Source organism: Ambystoma mexicanum, chromosome 10 (genome assembly GCF_040938575.1).
Source record: "Ambystoma mexicanum isolate Mex_15411 chromosome 10, UKY_AmexF1_1, whole genome shotgun sequence".
NCBI lineage: Eukaryota > Metazoa > Chordata > Amphibia > Caudata > Ambystomatidae > Ambystoma > Ambystoma mexicanum.
In genome coordinates this window covers 1,074,340,607-1,074,361,249 of record NC_090932.1, presented here as the reverse complement: position 1 = coordinate 1,074,361,249, position 20,643 = coordinate 1,074,340,607, and the positions used below count along the sequence as shown (strand labels likewise).

The following is a 20,643-nucleotide window of genomic DNA, read 5'->3' as shown; positions in this document are numbered from 1 at the left end:
ATCTTTGATGTCCTGGGTGTTAGTCTTAGCAGTGCACGGTCGTGGCGCGAGTTATGGTTGCTTAGATTACCATAACTGCCGAATTTCAGGGGGTTTTCAGTTTTACTTTGAACCATAATGGCACGTTTGTATTATGTTACGTTTGTAATTTTTTTTTACTGAATTAGACAGGTTTGTAGTAGTGCAACTTAACCATAACGTCCCCTTACAAAGTTTTTTTTTAGTGTATAGATATATATATCTCGAGTGAAAATCCTGTTTCGTGAATTTAATGTGTCTGTTGCACCGATTGAGCCACTGGTGAAATAGGCTCAACTCTGTGTCTGTACCTCCCCAGACCAGGAGAACATCGTCAATGTAGCAACGTCACACTAGCATGCTGTCCTTGTAGGGGTTAGTCGGAGCAGGTCTGGTCTAGTTCGTACTGGGCCATATATAAATTGGCCACGTCTGGAGAGAAAGGGGCCCCCATACTCCCTCCCTTGGTTTGTTTGTATATCTGATCTTTGAATAAAAGGTAGTTCTCCGACATGGCTAACCTGACACTCTAGGATGAAACGGGTGGGTACTGTCAGGTTGGCTGTTCTTTGGTCTAGGAGGGTCTTTGGTGCATCTAGGCCTTCTTGCTGTGGGATCGACGTATACAAAGCCTCGACATAGAGTATTGCTAAAATGCAATTGTCCGGTAGGTTGATCTTACTTGGGGTGTTTTATGTGTTGGTGGTGTCTTTGATGTATGATTCGAGCTTGTTGACAAACTGATGTATGGTTCCATCCTGTTGACAAACTATTTTAGAAAAATATCTGTGTAAAAAGACAGGGATTTTAGAAGAGTCGCACGCTGAGACTATTGGTCATCCAGGTGGGTTGCTCAGATTTTTGGAGTACCCAGAGCATATTGTGACAGAGGCACTTGGCGGAAAAAGACAGCAGATGTTGCTAGAGTTGTTTGAGCTGTCTGTTCTATGTTGATCACCAACCTCAGAACCCCTCTGGGCTGCTGGGTTGCTGGGCTCCATAGGTCAAATTGTCTGTCCAGATATTATTTGAAACCCATTTGGAACCGCAAAGGTCTAGAGCCTGGAGTTTGGGAAACCGGTCTCATTGCCCACTGGCATTTCACTCCACTGGGCAAGACTTACTTTGGGCCTGGGTCTGGGCATCGTCCGGAGCACCTTTGGACTCCTGGACTCTAGGACTTTAAGTGGCCCAGGGGGACAGAGACTGACTAAGGCAGCCCTTTAAGCCAGTGGAGTGTGCCCTGAGCACTTAGCTTTGATCAGTTTTGAACTTTGTTCTTGAATGATATTTGGACTCTTTTCTCACTGCTATTGTAGAGGGGTCGTATCATTCCAACTTCATTTTTGTAAAGGAGGCTGGAATTTGTTTTTATGAACTTTTTTAGCTTCTTGAATCTATATTCGGCCTTTGCCATCCTCGTTCCCATTCTTTATCAGCTGCACTATTTGCGCGTTTGCTTGGCCTCTGTTCATTTTTTTGTATAGCCATTTAGTTGTCGCTAAACGGCCTGTTTGCCTGCACACATTTGCACATTTTTGTACGATCCTTGGATGACCTGACCATCTGGGTCTGCAGATGCACTTTATATTGGCAGCGTGGAGTGCTGTGCTCGTTCGCTATTGCAGGTGTAAGGCTTGCTTCTTTGCACACATCTGCATAGTTTGCACATTCTTACTTTTTTTTCCTGTTATTAGAATAATTAGGGCTAGTATAAGATCTGAGGAGTTTTTTTGGCAGGCTTATACCACTAAGTGTAGCCACTATGACCAAACGGAAGGCTAGAGACCAGCTTCTAGCTGAGAGCAAAACAAAAAAAAAGCAAGCAGGGTCAAAACGGTCATAAGCCCCAGGGCACCACTATGCACCAACAATCTACCCTGAATGAATACTTGAAACAGCTGGCAGGGGAAACTGAAGAATGTATCCCGAACACTGAAAGGGCAATTGAAGACATTTTCAATAATACAGGCAATTTGGGGGGGCATACTAACATCCCCCTTACGATGCAATTCGGGTGATCGTGGGGGGAGACCTGACACAAACCGCAGTGGGCTCACATCTAGGGTAAGTGCAGACCTGTTGTCCAACCAAATTTGACTGACATTGTTCAAAGCCGGGGCAGCCCTATAGTGCTGCTCAATGAGAGCAGGGGCTCATTGCACTACGTTGGGGAGGAACGGCCTGCCCTCGGCGTCCAGTGATTTTAAGATCCTGGAAGAAGTCCTGGACAAAAAACTGCCCTCGGTGTTGGATGCTATCTCCCAATTGAAGCACTCAATATCTCTTACCATTCTAGACGACCTCATTGGAGGATTTAAGAACAACCTTTTGGAAGTTAAACAGGTGGTCGCAGGAAGCACAACGGTTATCTTCATGGGTTTGACCTCTGGACCCCTTATTGAGACTCAAGTCAAACCCCAGTGCAGCACTATGCTCTTAAAGCCTCTGGATATTCTGTTGACTTCGCCCAGAGGGCTGGACGGCTGGAGTCTAGGGCAACTGTGTCCTGGGATTTAGAGCAACACAATGTTAATCACCCTACTCTATTAGAATCACAATCAGGCTGGGCATCATTGAGGGTGAAACAGGCAGTTATGGACCTTCCACCGGAAGCCGCACCATTTGTGCGAGTTATCATTGGTATTCCTGCTTTAGTAGAAGGGGTGGAGGAGACAACTATTTCCTTAACAAACAAACAACTCACTGGATTAACACGCACCTAACTGGCATGAAGATAAACACACAAAACATTCTGATGACTAGAAGAGCTTCCTGTATTGGTAATATTGATACATTTGGGGAAGGTGACTGCGTGATTGTCACTGTAGCTATGCCAGCTATGCTGAATTACTTGGTCTTTCCCCTGGATTCTAGTGGGTGCAATAAGCACGATCCAAGCAAGGTGAGTAAATTCATCCCCCTGGCTAAATTTTATCCACAACACAATGTTTCTGGAAAAGTGGGCCCTTGTCACCTTAGTCCTCAATTGGAACATTAGGAAGTGGCTAAAAGGCCAGCAAAGATTAGATGTCCACCTAGTATAGGAGCGAGTGGGAGGGAGGGAGGGAGGGAGGGAGGGAGGGAGGACGGGCTGGCTGGAATGGTGGTGGAGCAGTGATTCCATAAAACCGCTTTCACTCCCTGTCAGGAATTGATGAACTTGACTTATTAGGGGAGTCTGATAAAGGACTCGCAAATCTTAAAGGGTCTGACGTAACCCCCTACCAATTTGTGGAACTGGCTGCTCACTCTGTAGGGAATTGGGTCACTATCCTTAGCTGGAATATAGCAGGGGCTGCATCCAAAATGGAGCGATTGGATGTAGTGGCCCATATGAAACCGCGCAATATTATCCTTTTACAGGAAACGTGGGCCCTTGAAATTGTGTTGCTGGATGTATTTTTTTCTTTATCCATTCCTGCCCGTAAGAATAAAAGAGGACGTTGTTATGGGGGCCTGATGATTCTGTTTAAATCATCCCTGAATTATTGCATTAGATAAGGGAAACCAGCATCACTTGCATTCAATATGCCACTGCGACATCTAAGCAGGGAGACAAATTACTGCGGTCAATTTTTATAACCGCTCCCATGCTTCGAAGTCAATTGCCTTGGGGTGCCGAAGGAATTGTTGGATTGCACCAGTCTCAATTGCCTGGATGATAAAATGGCATTGGTTTTGGGAGGGGATTTTAATGTGAAAATGGGATTCCTACCGACTCTAGTGAGGAGAATGCATATGGGATTGTGCGCCCACAGGTGATGGATGATCGGGTATGTTCTAGGGATTTACAACTGGGCATGTGGTTAATGTAATGGGGAATGCGCTCTCTTAATGGATGCATTGAATCAGATGTCCCTGGAAAGCCGACATTCATAAACACTCAGGGCTTGTCCACTATTGACTACCTTTTTATGCATGTCCAACATTGGAACTCAATAGTGGACTATAGGGTCGTACAGGAAGTTTTTATTGACCATTTCCCCCTGAGGCTGGCCCTTAGACCCGTTCCCAACAGCCCATAGTTGTCTTCCCGCAGTTGGACTTATGTGAAGTAAATCACCACTCCAAACGCAGAATAAAATGGGCAAAATGCAATCCCTTATCAGCCCAACATAAAGCAGTTTCAGTCAATTTACAGTATCTCTTGTCCATCCTCGACCAGGATGCAGATTCCTTCCAGATTACCTGGTCCAAGGACCCATAGAGAGCCCTGACTGATTCCTTTTCAGTATGACTTTAAACAAAGGGGACAGTATGCTGGTTGGCTTGTTTGATGAATCATGGATGAACTCCCAAAACAATCGAATGGGGATCCTCAAAAAAACGTACAGTGCTAGGGGTGAGGTTGTCAAAACAAGTGCCGACTACAAAAGGGCTGTGGAATATAGAAAAGAGTCTCTTGAGAACAAAGCATGGGAAGATTTGTTGTTTGCCGTCTCACAGGGGGGGACACCAATACATTTTGGGAGTTTGTCACAGGAGACTCGCCATACAGAAGAGCTAAGACATACAGGGAAAATCACGTGCCAGCTAAATCTGGATCTACGTGGTCCGACCGCGGCTGATTTTGCAGCCGCCGGAACGTTCGCATGAGAAAGGTGCGAACTACCAAAAGTTCGCACCTTTCTCATGCTAACAAACGTACATACCCACCCCCCGACCCTCAACACACCCCCACCCACACCCCCCAACATAAACAAACCCCACTTACCACCTTCTTCACGCTGGGTCCCTGCAGCGGCAGTTCCCTTTCACTTCCGTGATCGGGGAAACTGGTGCCGAAGGGCCTTTTTTAAAAATAAAATTTTTACAGAAGGCTGCAGGGGTTTCCCCCGCTCACTATACTGTCAAGTATAGTGAGCAGGAATTTGCGGTGGACACCTCCACAAGCCCCTTTTTTCTTTTCTATTAAGTATAGTGAGCGGGACAAGGCTGGGACACCCCCGAAACCCCTGTTTCTTTTTTTTGTCCAATGCTCCCATCAAAGGATCGAACATTTGGTGTTCAAACCTTTGGTGGTAGCATTTTTAGATCCAATGGTTCATGCGAACCATTAGATTCAGCAAAAAATTACAAACCCCTAAATCCTGGTTCAACCATTTCTCATCTCTATATCGGGGGGCATGAGACCAGGTGGAACTTGCTGTTCTGCGATGCGGCTGACCCTGAAGTAGGTGGAGATGGCTGTTAACCAACAGTCGCACAATCGTGCCCCGGGACCAGATGCAGTCCCTGCAGATTTATATAAGGGTCTAATGGATCTGTGGGTCCCCCTCTTGGCAGCCTGTTTTAACTCCTTTTTGGAACAGGCATTTTTTAACAATCTTGGAAATGCGCAATCATCCATCTCATTTTTTAAAAGGGAGACCCTGGAAGCCCTTTGGCTTACAGGCCAATTTCACTGCTGGACACCGCCTTCAAGGCTTTTGGCTGCATCATACTACAACATGTTGAGGACTGGATTTCAACTAGCCAAATTCTCTCAGAAGTCCAATAGGGCTTTAGGCCTGGTCTAGGCACACGTGATCAAGCCCTTAACTTGTATTTGGTAGGGGCATTATCTGTCTTTGGGCTGCCCAGCCGAGCTATTAAACCAATGATCCACAAGGACACCAGGGCTTGCATCCGCTTTGGGGAGCAGGGCCAATGCACAGGTTATTTCAAGGTTGCAGCCGGAGGCGCCAGGGATGTGTTCTTGCACCAGTATTGTTGCCTTTATAGCAGTAGTATAGCTGTCAAGACGTATTTGCAGTGATCGAGGTGTTGGGCTTAATGAAACTGACCCTCACCTCTTTGGTGAACATAACAATTGGTGGTATTACAAGGTGGCATTCTACCTTGTAATCCGATGGTATTCACAGTGCTTTCTCAAGTTTCTCATAGTTATGCATATGAAGGCTATGCAGTCCTGTTTTTCTTTTGAATTTTGGGACTGGGACCTTATGACTGCCTTAAAGCTAACAGTAAATACGTATAAGTCGGCAACAATGGCATGTAGCTCTGGGAGCGGGAAAAGAAAATCAAAATGTGCAGCATGGTAAGCAATGGGTCCATCATCCCCAGGGTAACCAAATTTGATTACTTGGGTATCTGTTTTTCGGAAAATTGGAGGAGGATGGTGCATGTCCATAGACAAGGCATCAAAATTAGACAGGCACTCGGGGGCATTTCAAGATTCATGAAGATGTGCCAAGGCCAACCTTTGAATCTAATCATGGAAGTGGATCGCGCACAAGTCAAGGCAGCTACCAACTATGGGCCGATGCTGTGGGAGAAGAAAATACACTGGCCATTTAGGTGATTGAGAGCAACTTCCTGAAAAATGTATTGGGGCTCTGTAGTTCTGCCCCTAACTATGCTGTGCATGTTGAATTGGACATAACCCATATTGGAGACGATTGGCACAAAGTGGCTTTTTTATGCGCTGGCTTGGCATCTTGTCAAACCCAAGAGGCCTTCTGACACGTGAAATAATTAGAACCCTGCTGCAGAGTTCTTTTTGGCATAAAATACCTTGGCTGAAATTTATCTCTGAGTGTTTGAGACAGGTGAATGCGCCAAATCTACAGTGTCCTGCTCAATTGTTATCTGTTGCTGAGTGCAGAATGTACAGGAGGGTCTTTCGCTCCCTAATCTTACCAAATCGAGGGTCAATTGGGCTTTCTCTTGAATCCAACAGGAAATACTTGCCCCTCACGAAACTGGACACAATACAGCCCTATTTGACACATAGCATCATACCTGTAGATCTATGAGCACTGACTAGGGCGCGCATTAACCTTTTGCTGCTGGGTGATAACACGAGGATATGGCAGGGTTATGAGCAGACTTCGGCTTGTCCGGGCTGCAGCACTGCGAAAGAAGATCATCTACATTTTGTGGTGTTCTGCCCATGTTATGACGACATTAGAAAACAAACCATTATTCCACTTCTAAGAGAAGCTCATTTTACGCAATGACGACCAGCTCTTATGTTTTTGCTAAGAGCTGAACCTGTGGTGGTTGCCTGGTGTTCTTTAGAATAACTGACGAAGTCATGGCATAGAAAAAAACTCATTGTGGATGCATTAACGTAAACAAGTCTTAACTGAAAACAATTTTAATGTTGATGACGTATTTTTGGTATATGGAGTTTAATGTGTTTTTTGCATGTGTAGTTTTATTATTCTGGACTGTGTATATTTGTATGTTTTGTCTTGGTTCATAGATTTTATCCGAGTAAACTTTGAGAATTGAAATTGTTGAGCTTCATAGGTTTGCCATTAACAAAGGAAGTTGGCGGGCTAGCTAATCTTCTCTTGGTGCCCGGGGTACATCTCATCACAGCTGACTTCGACTTATTGATAGTAAGGTCTAAAGCATGCATAGCAGTAGTATAGCTGTCAAGACGTATTTGTAGCGATCGAGGTGTTGGGCTTAACGAAACTGACCTTCACCTCTTTGGTGAACATAACAATTGGTGGTATTACAAGGTGGCATTCTACCTTGTAATCCGATGGTATTCACAGTGCTTTCTCAAGTTTCTCATAGTTATGCATATGAAGGCTATGCAGTCCTGTTTTTCTTTTGAATTCTGGGACTTGTAGTTTTCCTATATTTCAAACGGAAAAGGAAAAAACAAGCCACAGAATTGAAAGGCATGAAAACGAGGACTGGATATCCTAATGCATTGCACGAGAAACTTGCGAGCTCCGGGTATTTACTGTCTGTGGCATTTCTGTGGAGGGTGGGAAAACGGGTATAACGCTGCCTGTTATGAGGCCGAATGTATCCATTCAATATGTAGAAGCACAATCGGGCCACAGGGAGTAGAGGGTGGAGACATTGAAGGAAAATAAAAACGTCATCCACATGTTTAACAATACTTCTAGGATGCACAGCAAAATCCATGGAAGTGTTTGCCTTCCTAACTTCTATTTTCTTTTAATCTTTTGTTGGTTTTCTGGCCTTTACAATATTGAAACGGCCTTGACGGAAGCACTGCAGACAAACACATTATACTTTCATATGCATACATGCCAACATTATTGATTCTGGTTGGGAGATGCTAGTCCATCCTAGTTTTAATTTTAACTTTACATTCTCAAACTTGTTATCCTTGATTGCCTCATTATAAATCCAGGACCACAAGTCCCAGAATGCAAAGTTAAAATCAGGACTCGACTAGTGTCTCCTGAATGGATAATGTTTGCATGTATGGATGTAGCCCACACTGTGGGCTGAGTTGCCTTAATACCCATTGAGGACAGAAGCCTGCTTGGATCTGCTCATGTCACTTTAGATTTCAAACTGAATTTACAATACTCTACAAAAAGAAAGTGTGTTTTTGAATCACGTCTAAACCTCTGTAAAATTGAAACATGTTGAAAAGTAGCATTCTAACCCATCTTGTCATTTGTTGTAGTGCTGACTGAGTCTTTCTTTCCCTCCCAGGGGACGGACCGCGCCATACCCGTGCTGATCATCGGAATACTGGTGTTCCTGCCAGGGTTCTACCACCTGCGTATTGCATACTTTGCCTCCAAGGGGTACCGGGGTTACTCCTATGACGACATCCCAGACTTTGATGACTGATGGGTGCTTTAGTTTGGTGGGTGTGAGGCATCCGTTTTTTCCCCACAGGTTTATCCCTCCTGTGCTTTTAGTTTTTTTTCCTGTAAGGTGTAAGACATAGCGCTGCAAGACTATGCCCATTGGACCAGATGTTTAGAGGAATATGTTCTTGCTCGGGAAGCTGGATGGCTAAGAAGTTTTATACTCGGATGGAGAACTGGCAGTAGCAGCAGAGAACCCGAGGATCCAGTGGGTTTCCAAAACATGTATACGTTTGATTAAGGAGTCAACATGCTTTTCAAATCTTCCTACTTTCTTATATGTTCTTAAAAATGTGTGTTTGCTCAGGCCAAATGATCTCTCAACTTCCTAAATCCATGGATTTAGTTTTCATACTTTGGGTGGATCGGTTACATGTCTGATGACGAAGAGCTCTGCAATGACCAAGAAGGACCATGATCGTTCTGGCTTCATCCAGGCTGGAGAAAAACATTTTGTGCATATAGGACTCCTTGTGCTTACTCTGTATTTTCTTTATTAGTGAAGAAGAGCGGTTTTGGTGAGCCCAGTTGTCAGGGACAGACTAATGTCTGGCCTTAACACCATCACTGTACATTTAAGGGATTTTTCAATTGTTTTCTACACACTGCTTTGGACAGAAACTGCAACAATCCTCTTTTTACCCTTCTAATCACTTGACTGTCCTTGAACAAGCTATTTTGATATCATTTTGCCTTAGAGCCCTATATGTGGGCTTAAACTATGCCCAAACTAATGGTCTGTGGTTACGTTCACTGTTCAGGGCTTCTTTTGTGATACAGAAAACTACTAGGGACCAAATGTTTCGTATGGTGTCTGGAAGCCAGATTTTGAGAATATTTTGTTGCTGGGAAAATTGGTTGCAAACTGTAGGTCCTCCAAATTCAAATTAATTTCTGTACACTTACAACAAATGTTTCAAGTCTTTCTTCTTAGCAGTTGTCGTACCAAAGCACAGACAGAATTTTAGTTGTCCAATATTACAGTGCGTCTAGTAGCTGAGCTGATATTTCATCATACTGCAACCGCTGGTCAATGTATAATACAGATTGATTTCTCACCAGTTAATTCTACAAAGTTACCAACAATATAAATGTTGTCCACATAGACAGTAACTTAGTGGTTAGTGCGACCAAGGCTTTGACCAATACTTGCATATTTCTACCTAATTGTTGAGCATTTCATGAGCCCATTACCCCCGTATGGAGGCTCTGTGATGAAATAGTAGTATGACCCACTATTATGTTTGTTATCCTAAACCTGGCCTTGCATGTGCCTAAAAGTGTCCCTGAAAATAATCTTTTAATGGTGTTCTGGTCAGATTGATAAGCACTTCTCTTTTTACTCTATGCCAGGGGTCTGCAACCTGTGACTCTTCAAATGCTTTGAACTACAAATCCCATGATCCATCACCATCGACTGTGCTGGGTAGGGAGGATGGGAATTGTAGTCCAAACATCTGCAGAGCGAAAAGTTGCAGATCCATGTTGTATGCTTTGTATTACTGGGGATTAGCAGAAGAAAATGGGTCTCTGTTGAGATACGAGTGCAGATGCAGCAAATGAATAGGCTGGTGTAACTCATGATCTGGAGTGAAGCTTGTGCACTGATTACTTAAGCAGACAGTACTCGTCCTTACCAGACTGGCACGTCTTCCCTCTAGCCAGGGGACACCTTCAGACTTATTGCGTACCATGCCTGACCCAGATAAACATTTTGAATTCGCTTTTCCAGTACAGTTGCAATTTTTCTTAATTGTCAGTTAATGGAATGTTCAATAAAATGTTAATGAAAGCTTGAATTTGGAATGTACCAAGTGTTTGGATTTTCCAACTTTGTCAATTTTCAACATACATGCAGAGATCCCCAGTTCCAATCGGGTGTTATTAGCTCATGTAGTTTATCTTTTTGTCCTAAGTCTACTAAAGGAAAGCAAAACTGAAACGTAGATGGGTCCAAAGGAAAAAGGAGCCGTGAGTGAGCCACAAACGCCTCACAATTGACATCCTACATTCTCCAGCATTGGATCTTTCATGGATTCACATGCTTTGAATATTCCCCGTCGTCAGGCTGGGAATCCCCGGTACATTGTATAGACCCTTTCCCGTAGGAAAACTTTTTCGACGCTTATGCGTCCTATCCACCTCGTTTTGTATCATGCGTGCCCGTGCCGTCAGGACGTCATGATATAAATACAGGCCCCGCCCCCGCGCTCCCTCAGATTTCGGCCCCCAAAGTAGTGGGGGAACCGGTTTGCATGATCAGGGGAGGCAGGTGGGCGCATGTGAATCCATGAAAGATACCAATGCTGGAGAAATGGAGTTACAGGTAAGAAACTATTCCCTTCTCCAGCATTGGATCTTTCATGGATTCACATGCTTTGAATAGATTACATAGCAGTACTACCCCCAAGAGGAGGCGTGCATGCAAACCCATATACTTTCTTCGTAAAGGCCGTTCCCTATGATCATGTATACATCAGTAATAGTTAACATAGGAAAAAACGGACCACATACAGTCATAAATTCCACAGGATGCAACCCCGCAGCCGGGGCTTACCTTACTGGAATAGGTGTCGAAGCACCGCCTGTCCCATCCGGGTGTCTTCGGCATGTTGCTGCGACAGGCAGTAATGGCGGGTAAAGGTGTGTGTATTACCCATACCCCCCAAATATAATTATGTTGAAATTTGCAGTAAAACAAATGCTGTATTTTTCTCTTCAGAATTTTGTGCCACGTAATAATGGGGCGACACACTTTACCACATTGTGTGATTCTTGGTAATGACTTTAGCTCCTTGTGCTTTACTTCCCTTATCTGCCAATAAGGGTTAGAACATGCTAACCCATTATATTTAGTATTGTTCTACACCTAAACCTTTGTAGTCCCCATCAATCACTATCTCCTACCAGCTTGTGAAATGAACAGCACCTTTTGGATGTTAGTGGATAGTTGTGAGACCATGAGGAGACTACTGCCGACTTTGCTCACTTTTGCTGTGCTAGGTTAAACAAGGCGCAGTCTGAAGCTTTCTATGATGCAGTGACAACCACCATGTATATCTTGGCGGCCAACACTGTGTGGGGAATATGTTTTCTTTTCTTACCTCTGTTATCACATGGCTATTTTAGTGCTTGTTCTAAACTTTCGGTCTAAATGTAGCAGAAACTTTCCCCTGCAGTGTTATAGATGGCCTAAAGAGCAAGAGTCGAAAGACCAAAGAAAGTTATGGATTTCAACTCCCATAACCACTCAGATACTGAGACGAGGAGGACGACAATGGAGTTTATGCAGAGTGACAGAAATCTGGAATGCAATATGCGGACTAGTTATTTTTCTAAACCTGTAATGAGCGGCACACTTAAAAATGGCAACTGAGCTGAGGAGAAGGGAGATGCAGTGAGTTGCGCAGAAGGAGACTTTGCCTTTCACGCAGGGGCTCCTGAATGCAAAGCACACCGACAGAGCCAACAAAACCGAGGAGGCCACTGGGAACGGAAGAGGCATACTGCGAGCGAGCACAAAGAGCTGTGGAGAGCCTCTGGAGGTTTGGTTGCTCGGCTAGGCAGCAGACTTCACCCTAGGGCGAGAAGCAGAGCTGGCGTGTGAGCGTGGGGCCGCGCTGGGTGCTGGGTAAGTGTCTGCACAGAGGAAAAAGCCATAATGCAGCAAGCAACATCTGGAACGCTGGAGAAGAATGGTAATTCCGCCTAGAGTAGCTGGAGACCCCAGGGCGTTCCGAAATAACCCACAAAGCAGTGATTGATTGGTACAAGATTGCTACAGCAGGAAATAGGCAAAGTTTGTTTAAATGCGGTCAATGCAAAGTACAAATTTAACACCTAGTAAAACGAACACAGACAACATACAAAGGCTAAGTTTGTTTGAATTCGTTCAAGGTCAAGTACAAAGGCAAAGTGTGCTCGAATACCGCCAAGCAAAGGCAGTTTGTTTGAATAAATCGCAAAGGCAAGATTTCATGAGAAGGATATTTGAATGCGACAAGACAAAGCATAAAAATAAACCCCAACGAAACACAGAAGCGTGAAATGCCAAAGTGGGGAGAAGTTTGAGCAAGTATATTTGAGCAAAATATTAACACAACCAGATAAACCAAGCAGCACATGGTATATGCTACAGTGGTATGTTAAAGAATTGTGAAGTGCATAAGATCCCAGGAAGGTGAATGCCCCAGGTAGCTGAAGTTTTATCTAAGAACTGTGAAACACATAGGAAGTCCTGGCAAGTGAGTACACCAGGCAGATGAAAATTGTGTAAAGATTCTGGTCAGGACAGTATACCAGGTAATCTACAAAGATACAAGAATTCTTATAGAAATATTGTTACAGAGCCCTTTGCTTGAACAGAACTTTTTGGTTACGAGTCCATTAAAGATACCAAGGAACTGTTAAGTAAAAAGACATTTTGCCATCCTCTAAGTATCCAGGAGAAAAGGGACCATCTTCTGGATCCAAGGGTCTTTACATTGGTGAACATAATTGTTGGAGTCATTATTACACTTTTGGTTTTTAACACATTTTGTAACATAAAGATAAAGACATTTCCTTTCACCTTTTGTTGGTGATTAAGAAGTGTGAGTGTCAGGATAGATTGCTTTGGACACAAAGGCGCTCTTCAGTTACTGACATCCTGACATGGACAGATCCTTAGTTTTAGTTTCTAGGTTGTGAAAGTCCTCTTTAGAATAGGGCTAGAGAGGCGTTTATCAACCCATATATGTTTAATAAACATTTCTTTAATTCAGGATACTACCACCATGTGTCAATCTCTCTTTTTTGACTCCTCGTAAAACTCTCCCAGGGACTTTCTAGGCTAGACCTTCTCTAACATTCAGGTTAGTTCCGAGGTATTTGCCTTGCAGACACTTGAGCCCATTTAGAGCTCTTCCTCTCACACCATTATGTTTCCCTTCCTAGGTTTCTCTGCTCTCTTCCCTCCAACTACTCTCGCCTGCTCTACCTTTTCGTCCTAGGTTTTCCTTCTCTTTCCCTCTGGTGTCGCTCTCCTTTAACCGCCACCCTGTGATGTTATGTTCACACAACTACTCCCTCCCCCACACTACTGCTCATTCGACTCTACTTTTAAACTCCAGCCCACCTTCTCAGTCGCTCTTCTTTGACCTTCCAGTCAATTACTCCACTACTTCTAACACTCTAGCACCGTGCATGCACACTCACAACACAGTACCACTTGCTCTGGAAAAACTAAGATCTCACTCTTTCTTCTAAATACCTGAATGCTCCAACCTACTGTCCTTTCTCCTGCACGTCTCTTGGTCTGACACCTCCTCTGACTGTGCCCGAAAAACCCACACCTTCCGGTTTCCTTTCCCCCCTTCTTATTCCCCTCTTCCTGTTCCCATGGACTACTGGCACAAATAAATCTGGATCTGCCTTCCTGACCTGGTAGGTGTTACAATGGTCAGTGTTTACAAAGACTGTTAAGCTCTGCCTCCTTCTTTCACACAGAGCTGCTGTGCTCCAACAATGGTGGCCCGTGTTGGACCGCTTTGCAGCAAATTCTGAGTTTGTAGTAGAAAGCCACTCCGCAGCACAGCAATATGGGTCTTTGAGCGGGCTCAATCGATGCTGCCAGAGCATGGCATGCTTGGCAGTGCTGTGTTCTGCGATGCTGCATGGCGCTTCTTTCCCTCTCACTCCTCCCTCTTTCTCTCCCTTTCTCTCTTTTGCTTTCTCACATTCTTTCTTTTTCTCTTTCTCCCCCCTTTCCTTGCAGAGCTCCCTGGAATGCTGCTTCAGGAGGTTCTAGTGGGTTAGCCTTTTGGGGGTGGCCTGCTCGGGTTTCCGTGATATGTGGCTCCCTGCAAAGGGCAATAAGACTAGCCAGCAGGGATGGAAATAAGTCTAGCAAGCATTCGTTTGTAGAGGTATGGGGTGATACAAAGTACAAAAGGCACTTGGGAAGGGGATAGGAATTGGGGACCTCTCAACTGCGACGATGTGGCTCTCTGGGGCAGCACTGGCTTTGCTTCCTCCATGCTAGTCTTCTCATCCCAGGCCGAATGGGTAACCTATCTCCCAGATTGCTGACCTAGTCACAGCAGCCATAATCGTTTATATGGGCTTCACGTTATCCCATTCTCTCCTTTGTGGTTTGAGTTCATCTTTCCAGAGTAAGCCATTTCACATTGTATACGGAACTGGAAATTTAAAATGTAGGGTGTTTGAATGAACAGTCTGTTCACATGATGAATGAAGCAGGGAACATGGAGTTGGAGACACAATCCTAGAAAAACACTGTCGTGTGTAGCAAGGGAAGATGTCATTTTATTTCTATCTTTCAGCAGATTTCTAGAAGGGACTGGTCAGGTGATTGTGTGAGGCTCCTCTGCTCACGTTGTATGACCTGAGACACATTGGGGAGAGTCCTCTCCTAATTACGATATGCAACTTTCGGTTCTCAAATGTTCTTGGTGATTTTGAATAGGTCATGCTTTGCTGATCTATAAAGGTGGAGTCTACAGGTAGGGTCTGGTTGTTGTGGATTAAATAAATATAATATTCTGGTGATTTTCTTGAAAGACAGAAACTGTATCACACTTTGCTGCGATTCGATAATTATTTTGTGAGTGTGTTTTCTCCAACAATTGGCAATCTCTACATGCACAGAAAGTGGCAATCATTACAGACTGTGCAGTGATGATGTGGGTACTGTAAACTGGTAGTTGCTTGGGTTCCTGTGCTTTTTACCGCTGAAAGAAGTGAATCATGAGAATCTGTTGTGAGCCTCACCCTGTGCATCATGTAATGCTCTAGCTAATTCGCTCAGATTCTGTGGGCTCTAAGGAATGAGCCTATAATGGAAGGCCTAGACGTGCAATATTGTATTTGACTCATTGTGGGTTCTTCTGTGGTATCGAGCCATGATAACAATTTTAGCTCGAAGTGTATAGTACATAGCATTTCTATGTACCATGCAATTGGTTTCATCTGATATAGAGCTTATGAAATATCATGTTTCTTACTAACATATTCTAGTCTATATTATATGCGGAATCTTTTGGGACAAGTTTCAGTGTCCCCCTCTACTTGACAAAGTCAATCAATGTCTCAGTTTGAGATGCATCCAAAAGTCTGTTTTTTTTTTTTTTTTTTTTTTTTTTTTTTTTTATAGGCGCTCGGTTAGTTACAGGGTGTCAAAAGGTTGAAGGAAGGGAGTGGAGACCGGAGTCGAAGCTCAGCGGACTCCTTTCTTGGTGCCGCCGGAGAGACGTGGAGCAGCAGTGCACACAGCAGTGCCCCGCGCGCCCGCTGGGAGCCGTATTGGAGCTGCCACGGGTCCAGAGGAGCCCTCATACCGACGGAGAGACACAGGGACACGGACCCCCGGCGGTGACACACTGAGAAGCGGGGGGCGCTGCCCAGTGCCGACGCGCCCTACCAGGCGATCGGAGATCCCCGGGCACCGCGGAGCAGAGGCAGAGCGTGGGCCCGGGGGGGGGGGGAAGAGCTCAGCCCCAGGGGAGGCCCTCCTTCGGTGCGGGAGGACCCGCATCCAACACTGCAGCAGGAACTTGAGTGGGGGGCATTCCCAGGCGGACCAGCCAGTAAATGATTTCAGCCCAAATGTAACAAGGATCATGGGTTGTTAGGACTGTCGGGACCAGCCGTATCATCCAGCGGGGAGCAGCCTTAATTCACCCGGGAACGGCCAGATACAGGCCACCCTCCTCCCCCTCAAACAGAAGGTGAGGGAATACATATACAATCGTCTACAAGGCCAGGGTGGAGGCCCATAAAAAGACACTCTGCCTATTGCCTTCAAATTGGGGGCTCACGAGTAGCGTGGGCCCACGGATCCCTCTCCAGTTGAAACGGACACTGCCCCCACCAGCTGTCTGCAAGCGCTGCTCCAACAGACAAAAGCAATTAGAACTAACAGACACAGCAGGATAAGCCCACTGTCACTTGGGATCGGACCTCCCCTGGGAACGGGCGGCCCCGCCACCCCCCTTCCAGATCAACAACGAAGGTCCGCCCTGGGACTGCTGGAGCAAGCCCCCACGCCATACCACCATCCGGCCCAGCAAGGAACATAAATGTCCAAGACGCGGGCCGGGTCCTCCACGCTGTCCTCCCTGCCGAAAAGCCAGAGAAAGAATCTTAAGCAGCTCTGGGGGACGCAGGGCGGTCTCACATCCACATTGGAAGACTTCCCCCCGCTAGACCCCATCTCAACCCGAGGAAGGATGGAGGGAAGCACAATGAATAAAGGCAACATGCAAGCGTGCTTTAAAGAACTGCAATCGCAACTCCTCACTTCCGTCCAAGAGCAATTTAAACTCCTTAGGGGAGAGATGGTGCAATCAATCCAGGAAATCAGACAGGACGTTACCAAATTGGGGGAGAGAACTGACACACTGGAAAGAAAACTCCAGCAAGTAGAGGAAGATTCCCAAGTCTGAAGAGACGCTAGATAGGATAGCCCAGACTGCCATGTACCTTGAACAGCAATGTAAGGATCTTGAACAGATCGAGGAGATCCAATGTCAGAATCAGAAATCTACCAGAAACCGTAGGGGACCCAGACCTGAAGTCCACAGTAAATCAACTGTTCTCAGAGATCCTGGCCGAGGAAGCAGACCCAGGGATAGGGATTGACCATATCCACAGAGTGGGTCCAGAAAGAGGGTCTGAACCGGGAATAAGACCCAGGGATGTGCTGGTGGCCATGACATCTTACACCCAGAGAGAGCAGATATTGAGGAAGGCCAGGCAATCCCCACTGATAAGAGTGAACGGCCAGGAAGTACAACTATACCAGGATCTGGCCCAGTCTACCCTGCTTAAAAGACGGCTGATGGGCCCGGTGGTTCGCCACTTGTCTGCGGCCCAGGTGAAATACAGATGGACCTTCCCGTTCGGTCTGCTATTTACATGGGAGGGAGTCCAACATAGGATCACATCCTGTGAAGGAGAAACGGTACTGGGCATATCGAGTGGAGAGGATGGGGCACGCCGGAATCCTGGAGGGGGTTCGGGGGGGGCCAAACCAGCAAGAGGGATGGGAGACGATGCACAAGAAAAGAAGAGTAAGGAAGGCCCGGGGGCACGCCAATCACTCTTTGAACCCTGAATAGACCACAGACTGCTGATGCAGCGCCAACTAGAGAAGAGGAACGCGGTTGATGCGCCCGTTAGATAAACAGCAGGCCAAGTAGAGGAAGCGGGAACAACCCAATGGAATCGCTAGTGGGGTTTAGGACTCCCCACGAGGTGTTTGAGGGAAAATACGAGCCGGGAGCTCTGGACACTCCGTCTCAGGCATGTAGCAACCCGGCCCCGACCTCATGGGTATTGTTGGGGGAAGGGGTGGGAAGGGAGGTTTACAAGTTAGAGGCGATGAGACGACATTTCGGCAAGACACAGACTACATCCGAAAAAAGAGGCGACCACGAGTCTACCACCAACCTTACAATGAACACAGCACATAAGATCTTGGTGACAGTGCTCTTGCAGAATGTACAAGGCATGAACACCCCCATAAAAAGAGCCAAACTGGATAGACAGGCTCGGAAGCAGAAAGCGAATATTCTACTGTATCAGGAAATGCATATAAAGAGAAGTGACAAAACCTGCTTCAAGATAAAGGAGGCGAGACATGTCTTCCAGTCAAATGCGGAGGGGAAGATAGCAGGGGTCCTGGTGGCCATTAAGGACACTCTGAAAGTCCAGATTCACAACCACAAATCCGACGGGGAGGAGAGGTATATCGTCCTGAACATTACGGTGGATGGTAGACGGATCACCCCAGCTTCGGTTTACGCCCCCAACGTGGGCCAAGAGGCCTTCCTAAAGGACCTGATGGGTTCTCTTGAACAATTCGCGATGGGAGAAATCATACTGGGAGGGGATCTGAACCTGGCCTGGAATCCCACACAGGACAGGTCGGGTAGAACTAGCGAAGGATCGAAAGCCCCCTCGGAGGCATTAAAGAAGACATTTGATTCTCTCTCCCTGTCCGACGCCTGGTGAACATAGCATGGGGACCGGCGGGGCTTTACGCACTACTCCCACGTCCACAACTCTCTATCGAGGATAGACTACATATGGGTCTCTACGGCCCTTCTAGGCACAATCAGAGATGTGGAAACAGGCCCCATCGTTCTCTCCGATCACGCCCCAATAACTTTGTCCCAGGCATTCAAAACTAGGGAGTGTGGGTGTGGGCCTGGCATTTTCCCTCAGAGCTCCTGCAGGACCCAGTGCTGGTTGAGGAACTCCAGGAAAGGATCGACACGTATTTCACTGAAAATGACACGGGGGAGACCCCACAAGACTTGTGGGATGCCTTCAAGGCAGTCCTGCGGGGTGAATTAATAGCAATGAAATCTAAGGGGGAGAAACAATTAGGGCAATGGGAGCGAGACCTGGAATCTCAACTGCTTGATGCACAAAAGGAGGCAGCAGCCAATCCCAGCAGGGCCAAAAGGCGGGCCCTGCAACACATCCAGGGCCAGTTGGAGCTCCTGCATACCCGAAAGGTGGGCCATGCACTCATGAGAACGAAACAAAGATACTATATCCGTGCTAACAAGGCGGATACCCTACTCGCTCGGCAGCTCTGGGAGGTGACCAAGGAAAGATCCATCTTGGCGCTAGTGGACCCCACTGGTGCCAGGAAAACGGGCAACGATGAAATGGGAGAGATTATGAGATCCTTTTATCAGGAGCTATACACCACCAGTGCTCCAGCAGAGGAGGACCAAGAACAATACCTTCAGAGGGTATCCCTCCCGCATTTGTCTGAGGAAGCCCAGGAAGCGCTGGACCGGGATATCTCGCAGGAGGAAGTGCTACTGGCCATCAAACAACTACCCAAGAACAAGGCACCAGGCCTGGATGGGTATACTGAAGACTTCTATAAGAGATTTCGACATGCCTTAGCGCCTCAGGCTCACAAGCCTGTTTAACACCTTCAAATCAAGGGGTAATATCACAGCGTCAATGAATGAGGCAAAACTAGTGCTCTTCTTGAAGCCGGACAAAGATCCCACCCTCCCAGGATCGTATAGACCGATAGCTCTCATTAATCTGGATGCAAAGCTCTTTATGAAAGTCCTAGCTAAAAGGTTAACAGAACACCTGTCTTCTCTGGTGGATGCAGACTAGTCTGGTTTCGTCCCTACAAGGCAAGCAGCGGACACCGCCACATAATAGAAAAGGCCGAACGCACTGACATCAAGGCCATACTAGTCGCCGAAAAGGTGTTCGACCGTGTCGAGTGGTCGCAGCTCTTTCGAACAATGGCACACATGGGCTTTGGGGACTCCTATATGGGGATGTTAAAAGCAAATTATAGAAGTACATCCTTAAGAATCGCCATCAACAGCTTCCTGTCCAAAACTGTCGCACAGACGAGAGGCACAAAGCAGGGGTGCCCGCTGTCCCCTCTCCTGTACGCCATGTCTCTAGAACCTCTCCTAGCAAGGATTCGACAACAGCACCTAATTAAGGGAGTGCAGATGGGCAGGGTGGAACACAAAACAATGGCATTTGCCGATGATATGCTGCTTGCACTGACTGACCTGACCAGATCCCTCCCCACACTGATGAGCGAGTTGGAGGCATTCGGGGCCATTTCAGGCCTCAAAATAAACAAAAACAATTCAGAAAAACTGAATCTATCGGCCGACCCCCCGGGACCATCTCAAATCTGGCCCAGGAGCAGGGAGTGCAGGCGGCACGAGATAAGATCACCTACCTCGGTGTTAAGCTCACCTCCAAGACGAATCAACTATACGCTGCAAACTACCCGGAATTGCTCATCCACCTCCAAAAGCTGCTGACGAGATGGACGCCTCTATCTACATCTTGGTGGGAGCGCATCTTGGCGGTGAAGATGACGATTCTCCCTAAAGTCTTGTATTACTTCCAGGCCCTCCCAATCAGGCTCTCTAGGTCTTTCTTTCGCTCTCTAAACAAAATGGCATCCACGTACGTATGGCAGCGCAGGAGACTGAGGGTGGCAATGGCCACATTGACA

At 46.3% G+C, this 20,643-nt stretch overlaps 1 protein-coding gene across 4 annotated transcripts in view; it reads left to right on the top strand.

Annotated features, from left to right (window-relative positions):
- Nucleotides 1-10,417, top strand: part of TMEM230 (transmembrane protein 230) — a 304,580-nt gene extending 294,163 nt beyond the window's left edge. For all 4 annotated transcript variants that reach the window (XM_069618877.1, XM_069618874.1, XM_069618876.1 and 1 more), the window contains one exon: nt 8,458-10,417. In XM_069618877.1, coding sequence (XP_069474978.1) covers nt 8,458-8,598 — 141 coding nt within the window. In that variant the 3' untranslated portion in view covers nt 8,599-10,417. The remainder of the gene's footprint in view (nt 1-8,457) is intronic.
- Nucleotides 10,418-20,643: the final 10,226 nt, after the last annotated feature.